The 22,699-nt window shown below is 37.6% G+C and overlaps 1 protein-coding gene across 1 annotated transcript in view; it reads left to right on the top strand.

Annotated features, from left to right (window-relative positions):
* LOC149562275 (glutaredoxin-like) overlaps positions 1 to 22,699 on the top strand; it is a 61,824-nt gene that overhangs the window by 33,511 nt on the left and 5,614 nt on the right. The window contains exon 3 of the mRNA XM_089825804.1: positions 4,133 to 4,231. Coding sequence (XP_089681930.1) covers positions 4,133 to 4,231 — 99 coding nt within the window. The remainder of the gene's footprint in view (positions 1 to 4,132; positions 4,232 to 22,699) is intronic.

Raw genomic sequence — 22,699 nt, forward strand, 5'->3', positions numbered from 1 at the left:
AGATTATGTAGTTCATCTTTCATCATATCAGGTGCAATTGGAACTACCTACTTTTCTTTCTCTTTTTTCTTTTGCTACAATTCAACATCAAATTTTTATCTCTCTGAAAATTACACTTCTATTGTAAAGGACCATCTTGGTCATTGGATCTCAAAGTTCGTACCCCTTAACATTGAGGTCATAACCAATGAAGATAAATTTGTGCCCCTTGATCTCCAACTTAAATAACCAAGGATGGTACTAGAATCGATGATATATCGTTCAGGATCCGAAGATCCTCAAGAGGGTTATTAAATTTAATTTGGAGATGTCTTTAAGGTTTGGGGTTAAGATAGAGGGTAGAATAGTATATTTAGACTTGTTATTGTTTAAATCTGGCATTTATTTTGTAGATAATATTTACCCCAAGCTAATCCTAATAGTGGGGCCATTACAATCAACATGGTTTGTTCAGGTATGGAAAGTAGGATTGTCTACCCTATTTATTATTGTAGATGGTAATGATCCTTGTATTAAACCCAAAATCATAACATGCACATCTAAGCCAAATGGATTCCTTACAAGCATGAGTAGTCGGCATATACTCCACTTCAGTTGGGGACAAAGTGACTATAACCAGCCACTTACTCATCTAACTAATCCCACCATCAAACATTGTGAATGCATATCCATCAGTAGAAATTTTGCTCTCAATGTTGGCCGCTCATTTTGAATCCACATATTCATAACTACAAACTGAATGTATATGTCTAGTAGGATAACTATGAAATGGGAATACTCAGAAGTACCCTGCATGTATTGCAGCACTTTTTTAATTGCATCCCAATGTACTCATTTAGGATTGGACATGAATTGACCTAGGACTCCTATTGCTTGGGCAATGTTTAGCCTTGAGAGACCATGGTTTACATCAAACTACCAACACTCGCATACAGTACTCTGGTCATGTCCTCCATTGCAGCAGGAGATTTTGGAGAATCCTCCATAGATTACTTCATTCCTTGCAAGATAGGAACTACCAAGAGTTTGCAAGTTGTCATGGTGAATATCTTCAACACTAAGTTCATGTACTTGCTCTAGCTTAACCAAATACTAATGTTGGCTTGGTAGTTTCTAATGTCCAATACTTGAATGTCTTTAGGTGCACCTAGATCTTTCATCTCAAGCTGTGTTGATAATTGAGGCTTCAAGTCACAAACTATATATTTTCCATTCCCATAGAACACCATATTATCTACATGTAGTACAATAATGAGAATGGGATCATTATCAATTTTATGGTAAACACAATGATTAGACTTGGACCTCTGAAGTTTCAAACTCAACACTTAGGTATCAAAGAAGCCATTTCTTTTTCCATGAATCCCATCCAAGAATCTATATCATTCATACACTGCTTTTCCAACAGTCCTACATTTATCAGTGTTATCGATGAAAGAAAAAATATACTAGAGTCCAACTGGTAACGTCGAAACCTTCTCAATTGCTACCTAACTCTTGTACACTTTATCAATGCTTAAGTGTGAGGTTCTTTAGAATATTTAGAGCTGCTAGAGTTCTCATCATCATCAGGTCCATCAAGATTACGTAGTTCATCTTTCATCATATTAGGTGCAATTTGAACTATCTACTTTTCTTTCTCTTTTTTCTTTTGCTACAACTCAACAGAAAATTTTTATCTCTCTGAAAATTACACTTCTATTGTAAAGAAACATCTTGGTCATTGGATCTCAAAGTTTGTACCCCTTAACATTGAGGTCATAACCAATGAAGATAAATTTGTGCCCCTTGATATCTCCAACTTTGAACTTTTCTCACTAAGCACATGCATATGCCTTGCAACCAAATTCTTGGAGATGTCTCATAGAAGGCTTCTTTCTTAATTGCACCATCTTATCAACAATTGTTGATGTAGGAGGTTTGTTTAAGAGATAGCAAGCAATGGCTCCAACTTCAGCACAAAACTTTTAATTAAGGCCGACATCTCTAAGCAACTCAGCCCTCTCCATTAACATCCTATTTATCCTGATTCCTTTCTATAGCTCTATTTTGTTCAAAAGTGCATGGACTTGTCTTATGTCTTTCAATTCTATATATTGAACTTGTCAAGAACAAAATCACCATTATTGTCCTTCTCAAATGCATAATTTTTTTACAAGTCTAATTTTCAGCCTAGGCCTTAAACTCCTTACATGGATTAAAGACTTTAGATTTACTCTGGAGGAAATATACAAATGTCCTACTTTGGTCATCAATTTAATGAAACAAAATATATAGATTTTGATAATGCGGAAACATTTATTAGATCGAAATTTTAGATTTTACTAGATCCGACACCCTAGAAAAACTATGAAAACTTGAGTAAATTGTGTTCAAATTTTGAATCAGAATACAGTAATTCATTAAACAAAACTCAAACTACAGAAAAGAACAGATTGCATTAGTATTTACCCTGGGAAAATCCTCCACTTGAGGGAAAAACCCAACCACACCTAAAAAATAGATCCTTTATTGAATACTCAAACACTGAGTACAATGTTCTCAAGCCAAATCAGACGATCATTTAAACAATATTGTTAATGCTTAACAATCAATAATGGAAGACTTTTAGCAGCTCTAGCATAGCCTGCTAGTCTCCTCTATCTGAACAACATAAAAGAATCTCACAGATTACAATGAATAAGTGACAGATCATGCAACACAGTCTGAAGTTTGAACCAATATGCAACAATAAACAAAGGCACTACAGTCTGAATAGACATGGTGGTCCCAAAAGCTGAAGCAGAAACATAAGAAGCCGATTCAATAATGACATTCCCTCTGCAATGATAGTGTCGAACTTGCATTCGTGATAATCACGGCACACTATATTCTCTTCCCATACACAGCATGGCCCAGCAATACATAAATTGTAAGCAGCCCACATGTCATCTCATCCGGCATAATCAACAAACAACAGTAGTTACAAGAATGTCAATCCATCTCAACAGTCATACGTTCTTTTACACTTATCAAATCTTTAATATGAAAACAACACTACCAAGGAAGGAAAGGATGTTCGTCACATCAACACTGCCAGCGAGAATGATAAATTCTTCAGAATTAAAAAACCCGATGAACCTTCTTAATTATTGGTGACAAATAGGACAAATATGTTTCACCTCAAGCCGTTTGGAATAATAAGGGACACACCGTCTCTTACTTTAATCCACCTTTTATATGAAACAATAACATTGATGATAATGGGAGACAAATCCAAATCAATTGATGCCAGCAAAATACAGCTAACTCTGTGATGCACATAGCCCGATGATACTAAGTCATATCATTACCGCGTCATGTCATCTCATATCTGTGCCACGTCAACTCATATTTATTGAACATAAAGAACACCCATAATCCTTGGAGGAAGAAGGGTCGATGCAATTGATAGAGGTCCACGATAAGTTCATATCACTCAACGTCAAACATAATTACACCATCCAGTGTGCGGTGATGGACACAGGAGGAATACAATACAACGGCCAAACTGTAAAAAACAATAGCCATCACAACTCCAAACTAGGTACATAGAGAATGAATAGTATAGCAACCATAGACAAGATAGAGTCTCCGTTGAAGATGATAATAGCACCTAAGAATACAATAACAGAATATGCATGTATGAATAATTAATCTCGCTGGTACTAGAACTTCAACACCCGCTCTTAGCAAGAGAGATTATCCATATGTCATGGCATCATTCAGCATGACAAATGTAAAGAGCTGCAGATCTTTGTGTTTCCATAGTAATGTGGTCATTGATTCTTTAGTTGATGACTATAATGAATCTCCATTAGGTGAAGGAGTGGCTTCTATTGTTTACATTACGTGTTTGGTCATATTGAAACATGCATGCTTATTGAATTGTATCATTGTAATTTAATTGTTTTTACCGCTGGCATTTCTTTGAAATTAAAATATTGTTTGGCTGCCATTTATGTTGTTGTTAGTTAATGTGTTGGAGTATTTCCATTATAGAATATTAAAAGCCATTTAATGCATTCGGGTAAATTTCTTTTAATAATTTATCTTGAGCATTGGTGATATGTGTTTGATTTATGGTACTGTTTTTTAAATTTCACTTATGCAGGTGATGGTCCAGATATACAGGCAGCTTTGAAAGAATGGACAGGACAAAGAACTGTCCCAAACGTATTCATTGGAGGCACGCACATTGGTGGTTGTGATGGTTAGTATATAATGTTCATTAATAGGAATTTTCAATGTGCGTTTTTATCACAATGGCATATATTCTTATGATTTCTAAATTATCTTTTATATCACTTATTGCAATGTGTAAGACTTCCTGTGGGTACTTGTCTAATATAATTGCATGTGCACAAGTTTTGGAAAGAGAAACATAAAACCTCCAGAAGTATAATTTAAAAATAATCCTCCCTCCCCTGAATAAGCATGATAAAGCATAAAGCTGGATAAGGACTGCAACAGAGAGCCTTCCGAGCTCTTACTAACACATTGAAGCATCTGAGACTTTATTTTCTTTGTTTTGGCAGAATTTGGAAACCATTGTTAATTCACACCTTCTGAAAATTCCAAATCATACTTCTTTATTGACATAAGAGGCTTCTCCTCACATGGAGTACATTCCTTGTTCAAATGAACAAGAGGCTGGACAGGATCTATTGGGGTTCTGCTTGCTTTCTCTACTGCATGTGCTAAATGGAACTTAAAGAAAAACTTCATCCGACTTTGGAGCTTTCAGATTTAACCTATCAGCAGAGGAAGAAGGGATCACTTGAGATTGTGCTGCATGTGCAGATTCATATCGACCAAATGCGGCTTTTCCTAAGACTTTCAAAAGACAAAGAAGGGATTAAGGGAGCACCATTTTGGGGTTCTAAAACATCAGAGAACTTGTGGGGTCTTTGAGGGAAAATGGGCCTTCTTTAAACCATTCATGATATATAAGATAATAAGATATTTATCTTAAAGATGATTTACCATCAACAAGGTATCTCATGATAAAATCAATCTGATAGAAGCTACAACCTTAACACTCCCTCTTAGCTAGGGAGGAATTATAGAACACATTATGCTCTCAAGAATAAGAAGAGATATCATCTCAGTATGATATTCAATTCACTATGAGGCTAAATTTCTCACCTTTCATAACACACAATTGAAGCAATTTCCATAACTTTAAAAACACCACCTTTAAGTGTGGTCTATATGGTGTTTGGCAAGATTTGACCCAAAGAACCACGCAAGATCTGACAACAAGTTGGTTATCATGGTGTTCGACAAAATCTGGCCCAAAGAACCATGATAATAGGTCTACCATTTATAAGATTGTCACCTTACAATGATTACCTTTTGTTTGTTTATTATCATGATCCCCAACACTCTGGGACAATAATTTAATGAAGTCTGTCATGATAACAGGTCTACCATTTATAAGATCGTCATTTATAATGGTTACCTTTTGTTTATATATGTCAATGAAGGACTATCACCTTTCATTACATGTCATAACAACATCATGTAGTGACTTACATGATATTCACAATGAACCACCATGAACCACCATAGCTATGACTAGAGGGTGGAACAAGGATTTTCACCTCAGACTTCTCTCTTATAGAGAAGAGAACATTACAAGGAATTTCACTTAGAACTTCTCCTCATAGAGAACATATCATCCACAAGGGATTACATCTCAAAGTCTCTTCTTCTGAACAATGATCCTGGGAAGTCAGGTCCTATAGTTACTTCGTCAGAAACCAAGGATGCCTATCGAACTCACTCTGAATCTTATATTAATCTTCTAAGCTCCTGTGTTACTTTCGAAGAAGTGTCATACTTCCTCTTAATGTAGAAGTATACTCATAATCTCAATCATTAAAAATATTCACTTCACTTTATCCTGATCATCAAATGACTAATGAATTCTCATCTACACAATATTTGGTAGCATGTGTGAAGTACCAACCTTCTTTACCCACAAGAACATCCTCAAACGAGTACTTATGAGGGACATGGAACATCTCCTTATTAAAGATGGTCCAAGTGGGAATGAAACATTGGTTATTATTCCCCCATCACAATGTAAAATTCCCACTCTTATATCTTTGAACACTTTTGCATCACATCAAATTTAATGACTTCCTTCTAAGTTCCAACTTGCTTTTTTCATCCATTGAAGCTCCAAACATGCATTAAGCTTAATAGTAGAATCAAACATGTCCTTCCATTTTCTTAAACTCATCCACGATTCTTAAAATTTTTCACATTGCACACATATACTTTTAGACTTCCTCATGATGTACACAGGAGGTAGGCCCATTAAAATCACATAGTTGCATGAATTATAGTCCTCTTGACCACTACAAGTTAATGATCACTGGAGAATGTATCCCAATATGGTTTACTCCCTCTGAATCAGTAAAGGTTGAATCATATCGTTTATCTTATCCCTCTCTTTTAAGTTTGCCTCTAATGAAATGTTAGACTCCCTCTGAGTCTCAACTTCCCTCTTCTTGCAATAACATTCTCAGAGGAAAAGATCAAGGCACGTAGCTCTAATTGAAAATAAAAGAGTAACAAGTGAGAGACTAACATAATATTCAAGGATAATTTTGCAAAATGATATAAGATCATTCTAATAGATAAATATCTATATCTTTTGATCCTTAATTTACATATTAAATGAATATATTTTCAGAAACTATTTGTAATTAGAGATTAGCTCTATTTTAATATCGAACATATATATTAAGATAAATATTAGAAATATATTGTAAAGTATTATTTCCTGTCCCAACAATGTATAGAATTTATTATATTTCTTAAAAGTGGTATCACCAATTCCAACTAAGAATTGTTAGTGACTTTAATTGCACATCTCCTCTTATATATATTTAATCCTATTCTCATTTCTAATTATATCTATGAACAATATTAGATCTTGCATTTAGAACTATAATATTATAATATAATAATATACAAGCAACATACCCCTTTTCTATTTGGAGTGGTTTCCTCGTATGCGTGAACCATGCCTTTCCCAAGAAGTTGGTAGGATCATCGTGCCACGTACGTACTTCTAACTTGTTGTTCCACTTCAAAGTGGTCTCTCTATTCGCACACCAATCTCATTATGTGTGCACCTATAGGTGGGTCCAGCAATATTCCTCCAGCGGTAATATGGATTTTTGATTGCTTCAAATTTGCTGCCACTAACTTCGTGATTTTAATCTCTTGTTTGGTGCATGCCTCCACGACGAATAGTAAATGAATCCTTATCAATGAATGGGTTCCTTTGGTGTTCGATGTCAACCACATTTATTCATTCTCTTTCAATTAATATTCTCAATGGTGAACCTTCCTATGTGTTGCATCCGAACCACTGGTGGGTGTGTGATTTAATGTTTTGGGACTCATTTCATTGTTCTTTAATTTTTCTGCTTGATCTCATTGGCGGTTGATTTGGAATTTTGCAACGGCCAATGTAGAATTCGACATCTCTTTTAACATTTCATATGAGATTTGTGTGTTTGCAGAGAAGGGGGTGATTGGAATTCTACAAGGTAACCCCTGGATTCTTTATCAGTCTTAACACCAGGCCAATCATTAGAAAGTATGAGCATAGATGGTCGTCCAATCACGAGGAAAGACAATCGCACAGTAAAGTTTGATGCAAATACCCAAACCATAACAATGGAATCCACATAATACACAGAGCAGTAATGTTAATTATTATCTTTTCTATCATTGTAGTTAAAGAATGATCCCAACTCAGTTTTCCAAAACATTACTCCATTGTCTTCAAAAAATTAATTTTCGCTGAATATACTTGTTCAAACTCTGCTCTCTTGCACTGTGACGAACTTGATGTTTATGTCTTCTATTCCTTTTGCAGATATATAAGTTTCTATTTTTATGCATCTTCCTCCCTATTTTCAATGAAATGAAGTGTGACCTCTTCTGCCTTGCACTCTGATTCAGATATAAGATGTCAATGTTAGTAACATGTTCGATAGCCACATACATTTCACTAGTCCTTCCTCTTTTCTTATTTCTTTATTTTCAATTCGATTTAATCTGCAACTTGGCTCTGATACCATGTTAAGTAACATGGATCATTTTCTGCAAATGTAATGACATTGTCAATGTGATTGATGTCTTCCAAATGCAGATTTGAAGACTCATAAATATGAGAGGAGACATGTCTCATGAAGAGATATGTCTCTATAGATAATCATCATTAGTTAATATATTAATAATATATAACCATATGTATAACTCATCTTTAAGCATATATGTAATATGTTAAAATATATATATAAGATATTTATCTTAAAGATGATTTACCATCAACAGGGTATCTCATGATAAAATCAATCCAATAGAAGCTACAACCCTAACATTTTTGAGGGAAAATGAGCCTTCTTTTAAGCATCCACGATAATGATGTGGTGGGGAAGAGCTCCTCTCTGTCATGAAGCTTGGCTGGCAGATTTATTGTAAGGCTAGAAAAGTCAGTGGTAACACGTCCTGTAGTAAAGCACTACTGGCAATGGAATGCCAGTCCCTCATACTCCATGAGTTGATTCTATGATCAACTTTCCACTTCAGTACAATATTGTTTGGGAGATCTTTTGAAATATTTGGCCTAAACAAAATGTGAGCAAAAGTTGTGTGGGAGAAAGCTGAAGTCACCACACTTGTAGATGGATTCTCGATTAGTTAACAAGTGCTACAAGACAAGAATCAATCCAAAATTGGAAGGGGATTGGAAAGCCTAATCCAAGTTGGCATGGCATTCGAAGTTTCTGCTAAAGGATTGAAATTGAGAAACTATGGCATCACAGGGAGCAGACACTTTCTCCATGCCCAAACCTGATCATGAAGAAAAAAATCACTATGTTTTAGGAACTCAAACACTATAGTAAAAAAATCCTTTGCACATGCAAAATTTTCAATATACGTTTCCTCAGCTTGACAAAAATTTGTTATATCAGAAGCTTCAAGCTATAGGTGATTAAAATGACAGGCCAAACCACATTTAGAGAACTCAACTCCCCCTATACTTCTTCACTACAAACTAAAATGGGGGATGACTTGGAGCATTTGAGCAGTGTTAACTCTCTACATTGGGTTTAGCTTGTAAGCTTTTAGTTGTCAAAATTACACCCTCTGACCTAGAAGCTTGACTGGTGCAGTAACTATACTGAACTATCGATGTTGCTGTAGATGGCTATCTTGGTCCTATCCCATGTCTTTAGAGAAGAAAGAAATTCAGGAGAAACATCAATGTCCCGAAACATTGAGAGGAAGCCAAACACTTAGTATCTATTATAGAGGCAGACACAACAAAGTCTCTAGTTGAGAATCTTAAACCTAATAGATGGTTAAGGTTCAAAGGAGATTGACAGCAAGGATAGACCACTATGCACTAGATTTTCAAAAAAGATTACCTTTCATATTTCACCATAAATAAACAATATTGGATGAAAATTTAGCACTTGACAAATGACAATAGCTATTAACTAAAATATGTAGTCTTGAACATTGCTTTTTCTTTTTACAGATTAAATAAAATTATGCTTTTATATAATGTCCCAAATTTTTATAAAATGACTTAATTAAGGTCTCTGAAAAAATAATATTATTACAAAAAGGATGAATTTAATTGAGTTATTCAATCATAACATAAATTGAAAGAAAAAATAAGTCATTTAATAAAGTTATCCAATTATGACAAATATATAATGAGACTTGCAAAAATTAAATGCAGCCTAGTCTTCTAGATAGAGGTTGGAGTACTTGAAAAGGAGATTTGTTGGTATGTAGCAAGCATGCTTTTTGAATTTGATGTGATGATATATGTGGAAGCTGAGGATGGAAACATTCAGAGGATCAACAAGGGTTGGACAAAATCCTGCCTCTTGGGGACAAATTTGCAGGGGTTAAGGGTTTGATTAAGAAATAAAGGTACTCCTGCAATTTTTAGAATAAAGTTATTTTGATTGGAAAACTAATTATATTATTTCTCAACATAAAGTTTAGTGTTGGGTTGATTAATTATTGTTTGGAGGCTGAGTTGGAGTTAAATTCAGAGCTACAGGGTCAGGTTTTTGATAGTCTTCAGCAATGCGCTTTCATATTTTTGAGCCTCATTGAGCACATCAATAGAAAGGAAAAGTCTATCAGACCTCACATCGTTTTATTGGGAGTTTGACAAAGTCAACTAGGGTTTAAAGTCATTTCTAAGGACAGATAGGGTTTGAAGATAAATTCTGAGATTTTGGTATCTGAATCTGCATATTTTATCATCTATATCTTTGGAAAATGAGAGAAAATCATTGTAATCCATTTCTTATTTTTTTGGACAGAATCAGAGGGATCTTATGCTCTTTTCCATATTAAGTAGTATTCAGAAATTTTACTTATATTGGCAGAAAAAAACAAACCAATAATCTAACTACAAATCTGAGTTTGTCATAGAATCTAATATATGCAAAAAATAATTTCAAACTTCTTATGCCCTAGTTTTTGTAATTTTGTTTTTCTATAATCCTTATTTGGGGATATTACATTTTATCTAAGTTGCGGATGTAGATGCACGATTTTTTTCTTGATTTTGGATGTGTTTGGATGTGTCTCTCTATATATTATATGCAAGGAAATGCAATAAATATACAAACACAAATGTACAAATTGAAGTATCTAATTAGTAAATAGCTCAAGTTCAAGATTCAAATGCAATTTGAACTACATAATCTAAACTTTGTTCACAAGTCAATGTTGATCAATCAAGAGTCAAGACTTAAGATTCACCAACTAGATTCAGAATCATAAGGATTCTCAACAAAATCCACATTCTCATCATCTCCAACTGCTGCAAGTTCAAGATCATTTGAACAAAAAATGATTCCACTTGTGCTAGATGCACCATGTACCATGATGCTATCATCATCATCATCATCTATGATTGTAGTAAGATTCTGAATTGTTGCATCCAAGTTTGCACATTCAAAGGCTACATCCCAAAGCTTGTTTGACCTTTCCTTGTATTCATCCTCCGTAGGAGACAAAAGACACAAGTTGGTACGAATATAAATCAAGTCTTCAACTTTCTTTGAGCCCAACCAGCTTGCTTCACTGAACTAGATATAGGACTATGTACTCCAATTCTGTTAGCAGCAGAAGAACTTGCAACTTGGATAGTGTTCATAAAATTAAACATATAAATGAAAGCAAATTAAAGAATGTTAAACACTAAATTGTAGAATACAGGTGGTAATGTAATGTCCTCATCTTTTAGCAACTAAGTGGAGTTCTTAGCCTTCACATTCTCCAAAGGCTAAGAGGAGAAATAAGGGGAAATTGATTAAATTAATTTCTTATAAAGTCATTAAATAAATTTAAATTAAAAGGTGACTTTATATTTAATTAATTATTGTATTGCAAGGAGAAGCTTCTAGATGGTGCATTAATTATAGGAATGGGGGAAGTCTCTAGTAATTTAATTTTCTAGAAGCACAATTAATTATTGTATTGCAAGGGAGGAGTTTCTAGAGAGTGCATTAATTATTAGAAGGGGGAAGCTTCTAGTAAATGTAATTAATTAATATTTTATTTCCTTCTAGAAGGGTTAAGGGAAAGTATAAATAGAGGTGGGAGCTTCATTGTTTAGCGTCGGATGATGGTGAATTGCATTTGACAGGAACTTGGATGTACAGTTCTGTTCTTGGCATTAGAGGACGGTCATCCTCTATTCTAACATTCTAGACATCATTCCCTTGGGGTTTGGCCTTTGGAGTTCATTGCTATCAACTCATTATATAACAGACAGCTTGGACGCATTTCCAGCTACAGACAGATTGGGTGTAATTAGTGAGTTGAACAGTTTGTTATGTATTTGATGATGTTGGAGTAATTAGTGAGTTGCTATGTATTCGTTGGAGAACTAATATTATTTCAAAAGTAGTTCAATTTTCAGTTTGCATGAATTCTTTTTTGTTCATGTTATGTGGTTTAAATCTATGCAAAAACATCACAATCTCTTTCAGCATTTGGTTTAGTTTTTGGGCATTTCAAGGGTACCCATTACAGTAATATCAGAGCTATAAGTCCTGTCATCCTGTGGAGGTCTTATAGAGAGTTTGAAACAACATTTATATTTGAGCATGCGACAAGGGTTTTATAATTTCTGCAATACCAGAGCAAGAGAAAGTAGGAGTTCAGACTTGCAGAGCGAACAGGCTAGTTCATCCGTGCAGGGGAATATACAATCCAACCATACAGACATAAAAGAGATATTCTTTGAACAAGACAATAGTATGGGTGACCAAGATGACAGGAATACAGGATTAGATGGAGGCAAGAATACCGGTCCAGATTAAGAAAATGTAATGTTCAGGTTACTGGGTATATTAGAGGAGGGGCAGCGTATGCAACAGGAGTAGAATAGGCGAATGGATATGATGTTGTAGCTCATGGTTAGAGAGATGGGCATCCATATTAATCTAGGTGATGCCAACAATGGAAATAATAACAATGGGGGAAACGACAACAATAGGGGCAATGATAATGGAGGCCGAGGCAACAACAATGGTCCTGAGAATAACATTAATAATGGACATGGCAACAATGGGAATGAAGCTGATAACTTTAGACATTTTGCACGCCCAGCTCGAACAACAAGCTCGAGATCTCTTTTACCCACCTACCCACCCAGAGTGTAATGACCCGTACCAATAGGCCACTAAACCAAATCCTAAATTTAATACACTGCTAAAATATATTGCTGAAATAAAAGAAATAATAGTGCCAATGTATTCATCCAATGAAAACCAAATGTTTTTACAAATGATATGGCAAATTTCAGCACCAAAACATTATGACATAGCACATTACAGAGAAACCCTAATTGGCTGTATACAATTGAGAACTCGTTGCAACTACAGATTGAAATGAAAAACTTGGATTGATAAAATGGTGGAGACTGAATGCCGAAGATGATATGGCGAAAGTGCAACTCCACTGGAAACTCCAAATCAGCAATTAAGCACAAGTGAAAGGACTGAAATATCCTTCCCACAGCTGCAATAATTCAGGTGATCTCTCACACTCTCAAAATTGTGTACCAATTGAGAGTTTTCGTTCTCAATGGCCAATTGTGACTGCTTGCAGAAACTCTAGGCTCCACAACGCACATAAGAAAAAAATTCAATAATAAATCTTGAAGATAGGCAATGAGCCCTCAATGCCTATTTATTCTTTTTTCCTTGATAGGTCGGACTCCTTTTTAATTTTTTCTCCGCTTCTAGCAACCTCTAGAAGATTTTTTAATTTAATTTATAAAGTTACCTTGTAATATATATTTTTTTAATTGATAACTTTATAATTAACTCCAAAAAAAATGGGACATTACAGGTCCGCCCCTCCTAAAATTGCTTGGCCTCAAGCAATCTTAATGTTGGACGCTGCAAAATCACTTCTCCCTCTCAAGTAGCATCTTCAATAGGTAAATCTTTCCACTTAACTAGATTCTCTCTGATTACTCTCCTGCGAAGTTGCTTCTCTCTACTATCTAGAATGGATTCTGCACTAAGATCAATTTCCCCTCATCATCCAAGGGAGGTAATGCTGCAGAAGGCATCACATTTTGACCCAACGCCTTTTTGAGGCGTGATACATGAAACACATTGTGCACTCTACTGTCTGTGGAAAGCTCCAACTCATAAGCCACCTCACCAACTCGCTTGATGATCCTAAATGGTCCATAATAGCGTGGCTTGAGTTTCTCTACACCACTCTTCTTGAGAGTGGATTGCTTATATGGCTGCAACATGAGGTAAACCATATCATTTACCTCAAAACTACACTCAGTCCTCTTCTTGTCTGCATACTGCTTTTGTTGGTTCTGAGCTCTAGCAATGTCGTCTCTGAGAGTAGCAACTATATCCTTACTTTCTTGTAATAGTTCACCTGCACGGGGTACTCGACTGTCTCCCAACAACAAATCTAAGAAACTAGGTGCCTCATAACCATAAAGTGCCATGAAGGGTGTCATTTGTATAGTCATATGATATGTAGTATTGTAACAATACTCACAGAGATATATCCATCTGACCCAAGCTCGCTGTTGATCTGCCACATAATTCCTCAAATACCCTTCCACCCATTTGTTTACAATCTCTGTTTGACCATCGGTCTGTGGGTGATAACTAGTGCTAGGTGTAAGCTCAGTGCCACACAACCGAAATACCTCCTGCCAAAAAAGACTCATGAAGCGGCTATCCCTGTCACTCACAATGCTCCGAGGCAAACCATGTAATCTAAAAATCTCCTTGAAGAAGACCTCTGCCACTTGAGTTGTTGAGTATGTAGTAGCGATAGGAAAGAAGTGAGCATATTTTGTCAGCCTATCCACCACCACATAGATACAAGCGCGCCCCTGGGCCCTGGGAAAGCCCGTAATAAAATTCATAGAGATGCACTCCCACTTCTTGTTAGGAATAGGAAGTGGCTGTAGGAGCCCTGCTGGATAAGTGTGCTATTGTTTGTTCTGCTGGCAAACATGACACTCGCACATACTGCAAAACATCAGCCTTAAGTCCCTTCTAAGTGAACCGTTCCCGTATTAACCTGTAAGTCTTGAAATACCCAGGATGGCCTGCTGTAGGTGAATTATGGAATGCTCTCAAAATCAATTGCTTCACTTTTGATCCTGGGACTAAGTAAATCCTGTTCTTGTAAATGATCAAATCATCTATGAGAGTGTATCTGGTGTCGATTGTTGTCCCCTCCACTATAGCAGAGGCCCACGTGTCTTTGGCATATTCTGCTACAATCAAGTGTCACCAATCCTCTGATATCTGAATCATAGAAGTGAGGTGTGGCCTAGGGGATAAAGCATCTGCAACAATATTTTGTGTCCCCTTAACATATGTGATATCAAAATCATATGCCTGTAACTTACTCACCCACTTCTGTTGACGATCATTTAGGTCCCGCTGTCCCAAAAAGTGCTTCAAACTATTATGATCAGTTTTAATACAAAATTTGCTGCCCACAAGATACTGTCTGAATTTGGCCAAGGCATGCATGATGGCCAACATCTTCTTATCATATATGCTGAATGATCTCTTAGCCCCTCTGAGTTTCCTACTCTCATAAGCTATAGGATGCTTGTCCTGCATGAGTACAACATCAACTCCCTCTCTAGAAGCATCACATTGAAGCTCAAATGGCTTTGTGAAATCAGGTAATGCTAATATTGGGCATGTAGTCATTATTTCCTTGAAAAGCATAAAACACTCCTGTGCCTCCTGAGTCCACACAAATGCCCCTTTCTTCAACAAATCTGTCATGGGCACTGCATGTCGTGAGTAGCCACTAACAAACCTGCGATAGAATCCACATAGACCAAGGAACCCTCTTAACTGTGTAAGATTCTCTAGTGGTGGCCAATCAACAATAGCATGGATCTTTTAAGGATCCATTCGCACTCCCGCACTAATGATGTGTCCAAGATACAACAATTCTGTCATCCCCAAATCACATTTGGACTCCTTGGCATACAAGGACTCGCTCTATAAAATGCTTAATACTGTCTCCAAGTGCTCTAAATGTTCCTGCCATGTCCTGCTATAGATCAAAATATCATCAAAGAACACTAGCACAAATTTCCTCAACTGATGGTGGAAGACCTTGTTCATAATGGACTGAAAAGTGGCAGGTGCATTAGTCAAACCAAAAGGCATGACTACAAACTCGAAATGCCTGTAATGACATCTAGAAGCAGTTTTTTTAATATCCTGCTCTCGAACTCTGATTTGGTGATTGCCTGATCATAAATCAATTTTTGTGAAATAACAAGCCCCATGCAATTCGTCTATTAGCTCATCGATGTGTGGGATGGGATACTTGTTCTTTGTAGTTCTCTTATTCAACACCCTGTAATCAATACACATTCATAGAGTACCATCCTTCTTTTTTACCAAAACGACAGAAGATGCAAAGGGTGACTTACTTGGTCTAATGTGTCCCATTGCTAGCAACTCGTTGATGGTCCTCTCGATCTCATCTTTGAGTCATTTTGGGTGCCGGTATGGTGTGATCATGACAGGCTTAGCACCTTCCTCCAACTTGATAATGTGCTCAATACCTCTGTCTGGTGGCCTGCCTGGTGGAATCTCACTGAATACCTTCCCATACTTGATTCTCAATTTCTGAATATCTGGATGATATTCAGTCTTATGTTGCCCCTCCTGGGTAGGCATCAAAGCGCATATTGCGGCCCACTCTATATTATTATGTTTGGCTAATCTCTCCAACCGCCTAAATGAGATAGTCCTGACATCACTGTTACGGATAGCCTTCAGCACATGAGTCCTGCCATCCACCACGAATTGTATCTCCATATCCTCCAATCTCAGGGTAACCTCCTTCAAAGAATGTAGCCATTGCATCCCAAGTACTATGTCCATGTCACCCATGTTGACCACATGATAGTCTGCCTTAAACTCATAGTTGTTCAGGCGCAAAGGTAGATCTCGCACCATCCTATCACAACGAAGAATATATCCATTAGCTACCTTAACTCTCAGTCCCTCAAACTCCTCAGTAATGAGTCCACGCCTCTCCACAAATCGTGCATCAATGAAATTATGCGTGGCACCTGTATCCAATAGAGTAATAATCTTTTGTCCCAACATAGTAATAATCTTTTGTCCTGCCAAGACTCTCCGAAATTTGAAAGATCCCTCTCTTTGAATACTAGACAGACATGCCTTTTGTAAATGTATCTCTGGAGCCTCTTTTTTCTCAGAACTATCTACCTCTTGTTCACCCTTTGCCTCATCAGGATCCTCATCATGGTGCTTTGAGATGTCTGAATCTGAACCTTTGTAATAAGCCCACATCACCCGGTTAGCCTTCCCCTTAGGTTAGCCTTCCCCTTAGGCTTCATAGGACAATCATGACCAAACTCATAGGGACCTTTGGAAAAGAAGCATAGCTTCTTCCTACGCAGGTCATTAAGTGTTTCCTTATCCCAAGGTGCAGCTAGCTTGTCTTTTGAGTCACTAACCCTCTCTTTACCCTTGCTGAATTCCCCTTTGTTATCTCTAAATGATGAAGAACTCTTTGAACTAAACCGGTTTGCTGGAGCTGCAAGTTCCATACTACGGGCTTTCTTCATGGCTTCCTGCAATATAGGAGGATCAAAGGCCTTTACCCACCCCTTGAGTGGTTTAGTTAATCTCTGTGTGAATAAAATGACTAGCCTCCTTTCTGAAATGTTAGGCACCATCACTGCAAGCTTCTGGAAGTCATTGATAAATTGTTCTAAGCCTCCTGACTGTCTCAACTGGGCTAACTCCCGGAAATAAACTTCAGGATTTTTTTTATCAAACCTTTCTATCAATCTATCCACAAACTCCTGATAAGTGGTTACCTGATTGTGTTGCAATGTGATCATGCCATGTGTCCACCAATCATGTGCTGTCCCATCTAAGTGTAAAATGGCATACTTGAGCGCTTCTAATTCTATCATCGTCTTCAAAGATAGGAAAGTATCCACCTTATGAATCCAAGCACGAGTAGTCATTTTTCCACTGCCATCAAATGTGGGTAATACCAACTTGTTGGTGACCTGTTGCAACTCACTGTGTTTATCTACTTGCTTCTGCTTGGCAGCTCTATAGTTCAGGTACCTGTCAAATGTCCATCCATCCTGTACATATTCTGGTAATGAATCCCACTCATTCCTCGGTTGTCAGAGTTCATCTACAATATCTGTTACCATAGCATCAGGTGTGCGTGCTGGAGTTTCTTCTCTGAATGTAGGATGTGTGGGTCTGTCAACTGTTCTAGACCGTGTCCTATGTTGTGATCCTGCTATGCTCTTGTCATCCTGGTCATTATTATGATTATTTCTCCTATTTTCTCCAATCAAATGTTGCATCATAACCATCATTGCCTGTGTACTTGCCTCTATTGACTGTAGAAGCCTCTCCTGTTACTGTAAAATTTCATCATCTCGCACACTTTTGGATGGGCTTTGAGAATGTCTCTCAGCCATATTCTCAGTTATGTTGGTTCTTTTGTAAACTAAATTAAATGGTGGCTGGGTAATCCTATTAGGCTGGCAGGAAACCGCTCTGATACCACTGTAATGACCCGTACCAATAAGCCACTAAACAAAACCCTAAATTTAATACACTGCTAAAATATATTGCTGAAATAAAAGAAATAATAGTGCCAATGTATTCATCCAATGAAAACCAAATGTTTTTACAAATGATATGGCAAATTTCAGCACCAAAACATTATGACATAGCACATTACAGAGAAACCCTAATTGACTGTATACAATTGAGAACTCGTTGCAACTACAGATTGAAATGAAGAACCTGGATTGATAAAATGGTGGAGACTGAATGCTGAAGATGATATGGTGAAAGTGCAACTCCACTGGAAACTCCAAATCAGCAATTAAGCACAAGTGAAAGGACTGAAATATCCTTCCCACAGCTGCAATAATTCAGGTGATCTCTCACACCCTCAAAATTGCGTACCAATTGAGAGTTTTCGTTTTCAATGGCCAATTGTGACTACTTGCAGAAACCCTAGGCTCCACAACGCATATAAGAAAAAAAATCAATAATAAATCTCGATGGTAGGCAATGGGCCCTCAATGCCTATTTATTCTTTTTTCCTTGATAGGTCGGCCTTCTTTTTAATTTTTTCTCCGCTTCATCTAGCAACCTCTAGAAGATTTTTTTATTTAATTTATAAAGTTACATTGTAATATATATTTTTTTAATTGATAACTTTATAATTAACTCCAAAAAAAATGGGACATTACACAGAGATCCAGTTCAACCAATTAATGAACCGTAGATTATGGAGTTACAGGATCAGTTCAGTTCAGGAGGGATTGGGAGGCTAGTGGACCGGAGTTTCAGGTGGATATTTGTCAGAGATTATATGGACTTGAGGATGAGACACATGCCCAGATCAGGAGGAAGAAGTCAAAACCTTGAGCTGAGAAAGAAAGTTGGGAAACTTTCTTTACCTTATTATGATGCTTCAGGGAAGATGACTGTACGAGCTTGGGTGCAGAAGATAGATACATACTTGCAGTTGAATCCTATGTCTGAGGAGGAGGCTATAAAGTATATGGCTATTCACTTGGATGGACTGGCGCATGAGTGGTGGCACCATGGCATGGTAACCTTGGGACATAATCAGATCACATCTTACGAGGAGTTCACTGAGAAGCTCATAGAGAGATTTGATATCAGGGATCCTGAATTACAGTTTAAGGAGTTGGCACAACTCAAGCAGTGGGGATCAGTTGAGACGTATATTAGTGAATTTCAGAGGTTAACTATGTTGGTCACAGATATTTTAGAGAGGAGGTTAGTAGTGTTGTTTATGGATGGACTCTCAGATCCCTTGCGAGGTTGGGTCAAGGGGCATGACCCAGCTACGTTACAGGAGGCCACTAAAAAGGCTTGTGACTTAGCACCTTCTTTATTTAGGAGCAAATTTCAGCATAGGGATTCTTATATGAAAAAGGACAAGGAGAAGGACAAAAAATCTTTTCACAAGGATGCTCAGCCAAAAAGAGATAAGTTGGATAATGACACCTTGAATGATTTGAGAAAGAAGAAGCTACGTTTTCATTGCAAAGAGCCTTGGGATTTATCTTATAAGTGTCCTCTCAAGGCTAAGGCAAATCAAATGGAGTATTTCTCAACAGAGGAGTCACAGTTAGAGAGGGAGGATCAACACTCTAATTCAGACGAGGATAGCACTACAAAGGAGAGCAGCATTCCTGAGGATGAGAAGTCATTGGCACGATTAAATGGGGCTCAGAAGGCAATCACATTTAAGGTCAGGGGTACTATCCAAGGGCAGAAAGTGATCTCACTCATTGATATTGGGGCTACACATTATTTCATAGATGCACAATTGGTAGCCAAGAGAGGTCTACACACCGAGGAGCATGCCGGGTTTAGAGTTATGGTAGCTAATGGTGACAAACTATTATGCACTCGAAAGATATTTAATCTTCACATTAGGGTTGGAGATGGCTATGAGTTGGAGGATGAGTTCTATGTGGTAGACATGGGAGACTATGATGTCATCCTCGGTATGACATGGATGGCCTCGCTAGTTGAGTTCACACTCAACCTAGCAAAATTGGAGATGAGGTTTCAGCATGAGGGGAGAACTGTTGTACTTAGAGAACTTTCAGATGGGAGTTGCAGAGTAGTTTCCCTAAGGAGAATGCAGAGACTTTTTCAGCATAATGACATAGAGTGGGCAGCAGAATGTTTGACTATGCTAGCTTCATGGGAGCTATAGGTGAAGAGTCATCTACTAGATATCCAGGAGATACTTGACAGGCACACTAAGGTATTTGGCAAGATTCCGCATGGGGTTCCTCCTGACAAAGGGATAGAGCATGTTATTGAGCTCAAGGAGGGAGCCAAACCAATTATGATTACTCCCTATCATCATCCTAAGAAACACAAGGATGAGATAGAGAAGACAATTAAGGAGTTGTTGGAGATGGGGCATATCAGGCCTAGTAAGAACCCTTTTGCTTCAACAGTAGTGTTGGTAAAGAAGAAGGATGGAATGATGTGCATGTGCATTGATTACAAGGCATTGAATAAGAAGACCATTAAGAACATATATCCCATCCCACGAATAGATGAGCTGATTGATGAGTTACATGGTGCATGCTTTTTTACAAAGATTGATCTACGGTCAGGGTATCATCAGATCAGGATGAGGGAGGAGGACATTGAGAAGACAATTTTTCGATGTCACTATGGCCACTTTGAGTTTTTGGTTATGCCATTTGAGCTAACCAATGCCCCTACTACGTTCTAGAGTTGCATGAATCAAGTATTCAAGGAGCAACTTAAGAGATTTGTCTTGATTTTCTTTGATGACATTTTAGTCTTCAGTAAGACTTGGGAGGAGCATTTACAACATGTTGAGATGGTGTTGTCCACTTTGAAAAAAGAGTCACTATGTGCCAAGGAATCTAATTGCGAGTTTGGGATGACTGATCTACTATATCTTGGGCATATCATTAGCACAGATGGAGTTCAGGTAGATCCCGAAAAGATTAGGGCTATTGTTGATTGGCCTATTCCTATGAATCTTCCACAGCTTAAGGGGTTCCTTGGTCTTTGCGGGTTTTACAGGAGATTTGTTAAGGGATTTTCATAGATCGCTGCACCCTTGATAGACCTTACAAGGAAAGGGGCCTTCGCATGGAGAGGGGCAGCTCAGAGAAGCTTCGATCATTTCAAGAAGGTGATGTGATCATGTCCAGTACTAGCTCTACCAGATTTCACGAAGCCATTTGAGCTTCATTGTGATGTGTCAGGAGATGGGATTGGGGTAGTCTTGATGCAGGAGAAGCATCCCATTGTTTTTGAGAGCAGGAAGCTCCGTGGAATGGAGAGGGGCTATTCCATCTATGATCGAGAGATGCTAGCTATTATGCATGCATTGGCTAAGTTTCGGCCCCATCTAGTTGGGGGAAAATTTGTTATCAAAACTTATCACAACAACATCCAATACTTCATGAGCCAACATGATTTGAATGATAGACAACAAAAGTGGATTACGAAGTTATAGGCCTATGACTTTGATATTGAGTTTGTCAAAGGTAAGAAGAATGTGGTAGCAGATGCTTTATCTAGGAGACCTCGTATTTGTGCTCTAGCTGAGATTACAGGGGATTGGAGAAATAAGATTACAACAGAGTATGCGAGGGACACTTGGGCTTCTGGAGTGATTGCAAGCACCATATAGGATGATCGTTACGTGGTGACAGACGGATTGATTAAGTTCCAGGGAAGGATATATTTGATTCCTTCATTACAGTTTAGGGAGGTAATACTGAAGGCATTTCACGATGCACCTACAGCTGGACATCCAGGGGTCTTTAAGACCTACAGGTAGATCCGTGAGCGGTTCACATGGGAAGGGCTCAAGGATGATGTTCAGAAGCATGTTAGGGAGTGTGCAGCTTGTTAACAGGATAAGGGAGAACACACATATCCTGCAGGGTTGTTACAACCTTTGCCCATTCTGGATAGGAAATGGGAAAGTATTTCTATGGACTTCATCATCGGGTTACCACGAGTATAGTGGAAAGATTGCATCTATGTGATAGTTGACTGGCTGACGAAGTTTGCTCACTTCTTTGCTATTCCATCCACTTACACAGCAGCACAGGTGGCTGATCTTTTCTTCAGAGAGCTATTTAGGTTACTACCTAGTTTTATTGTTAGTGATCGGGATAGTAAATTTATGAGTACTTTTTGGCAGGAATTGTTTAGGTTGTGTGGTACAAATCTTACACCTAGCACTAATTATCATCCACAAACAGATGGGTAAATAGAGATTGTGAATAAATGGGTGGAAGGATAATTGAGGAACCATGTGACTGCACAACAAAGGGCTTGGGTCAAATGGCTACATATGGGAGAGTACTGTTATAACACCACTTATCATATGTCCATCAAGATGACTCCATTCATGGCACTGTATGGTTATGAAGCACCTAGTTTCATGGATCTGGTTTTGGGGGATAGTAGAGTGCCCAAAGAAAAACACTTATTGCAAGATAGTCAGGATATTTTGAGGG

Source organism: Cupressus sempervirens, chromosome 4 (genome assembly GCF_028749045.1).
Source record: "Cupressus sempervirens isolate cs-2001-9-10 chromosome 4, ASM2874904v1, whole genome shotgun sequence".
Lineage (NCBI taxonomy): Eukaryota > Viridiplantae > Streptophyta > Pinopsida > Cupressales > Cupressaceae > Cupressus > Cupressus sempervirens.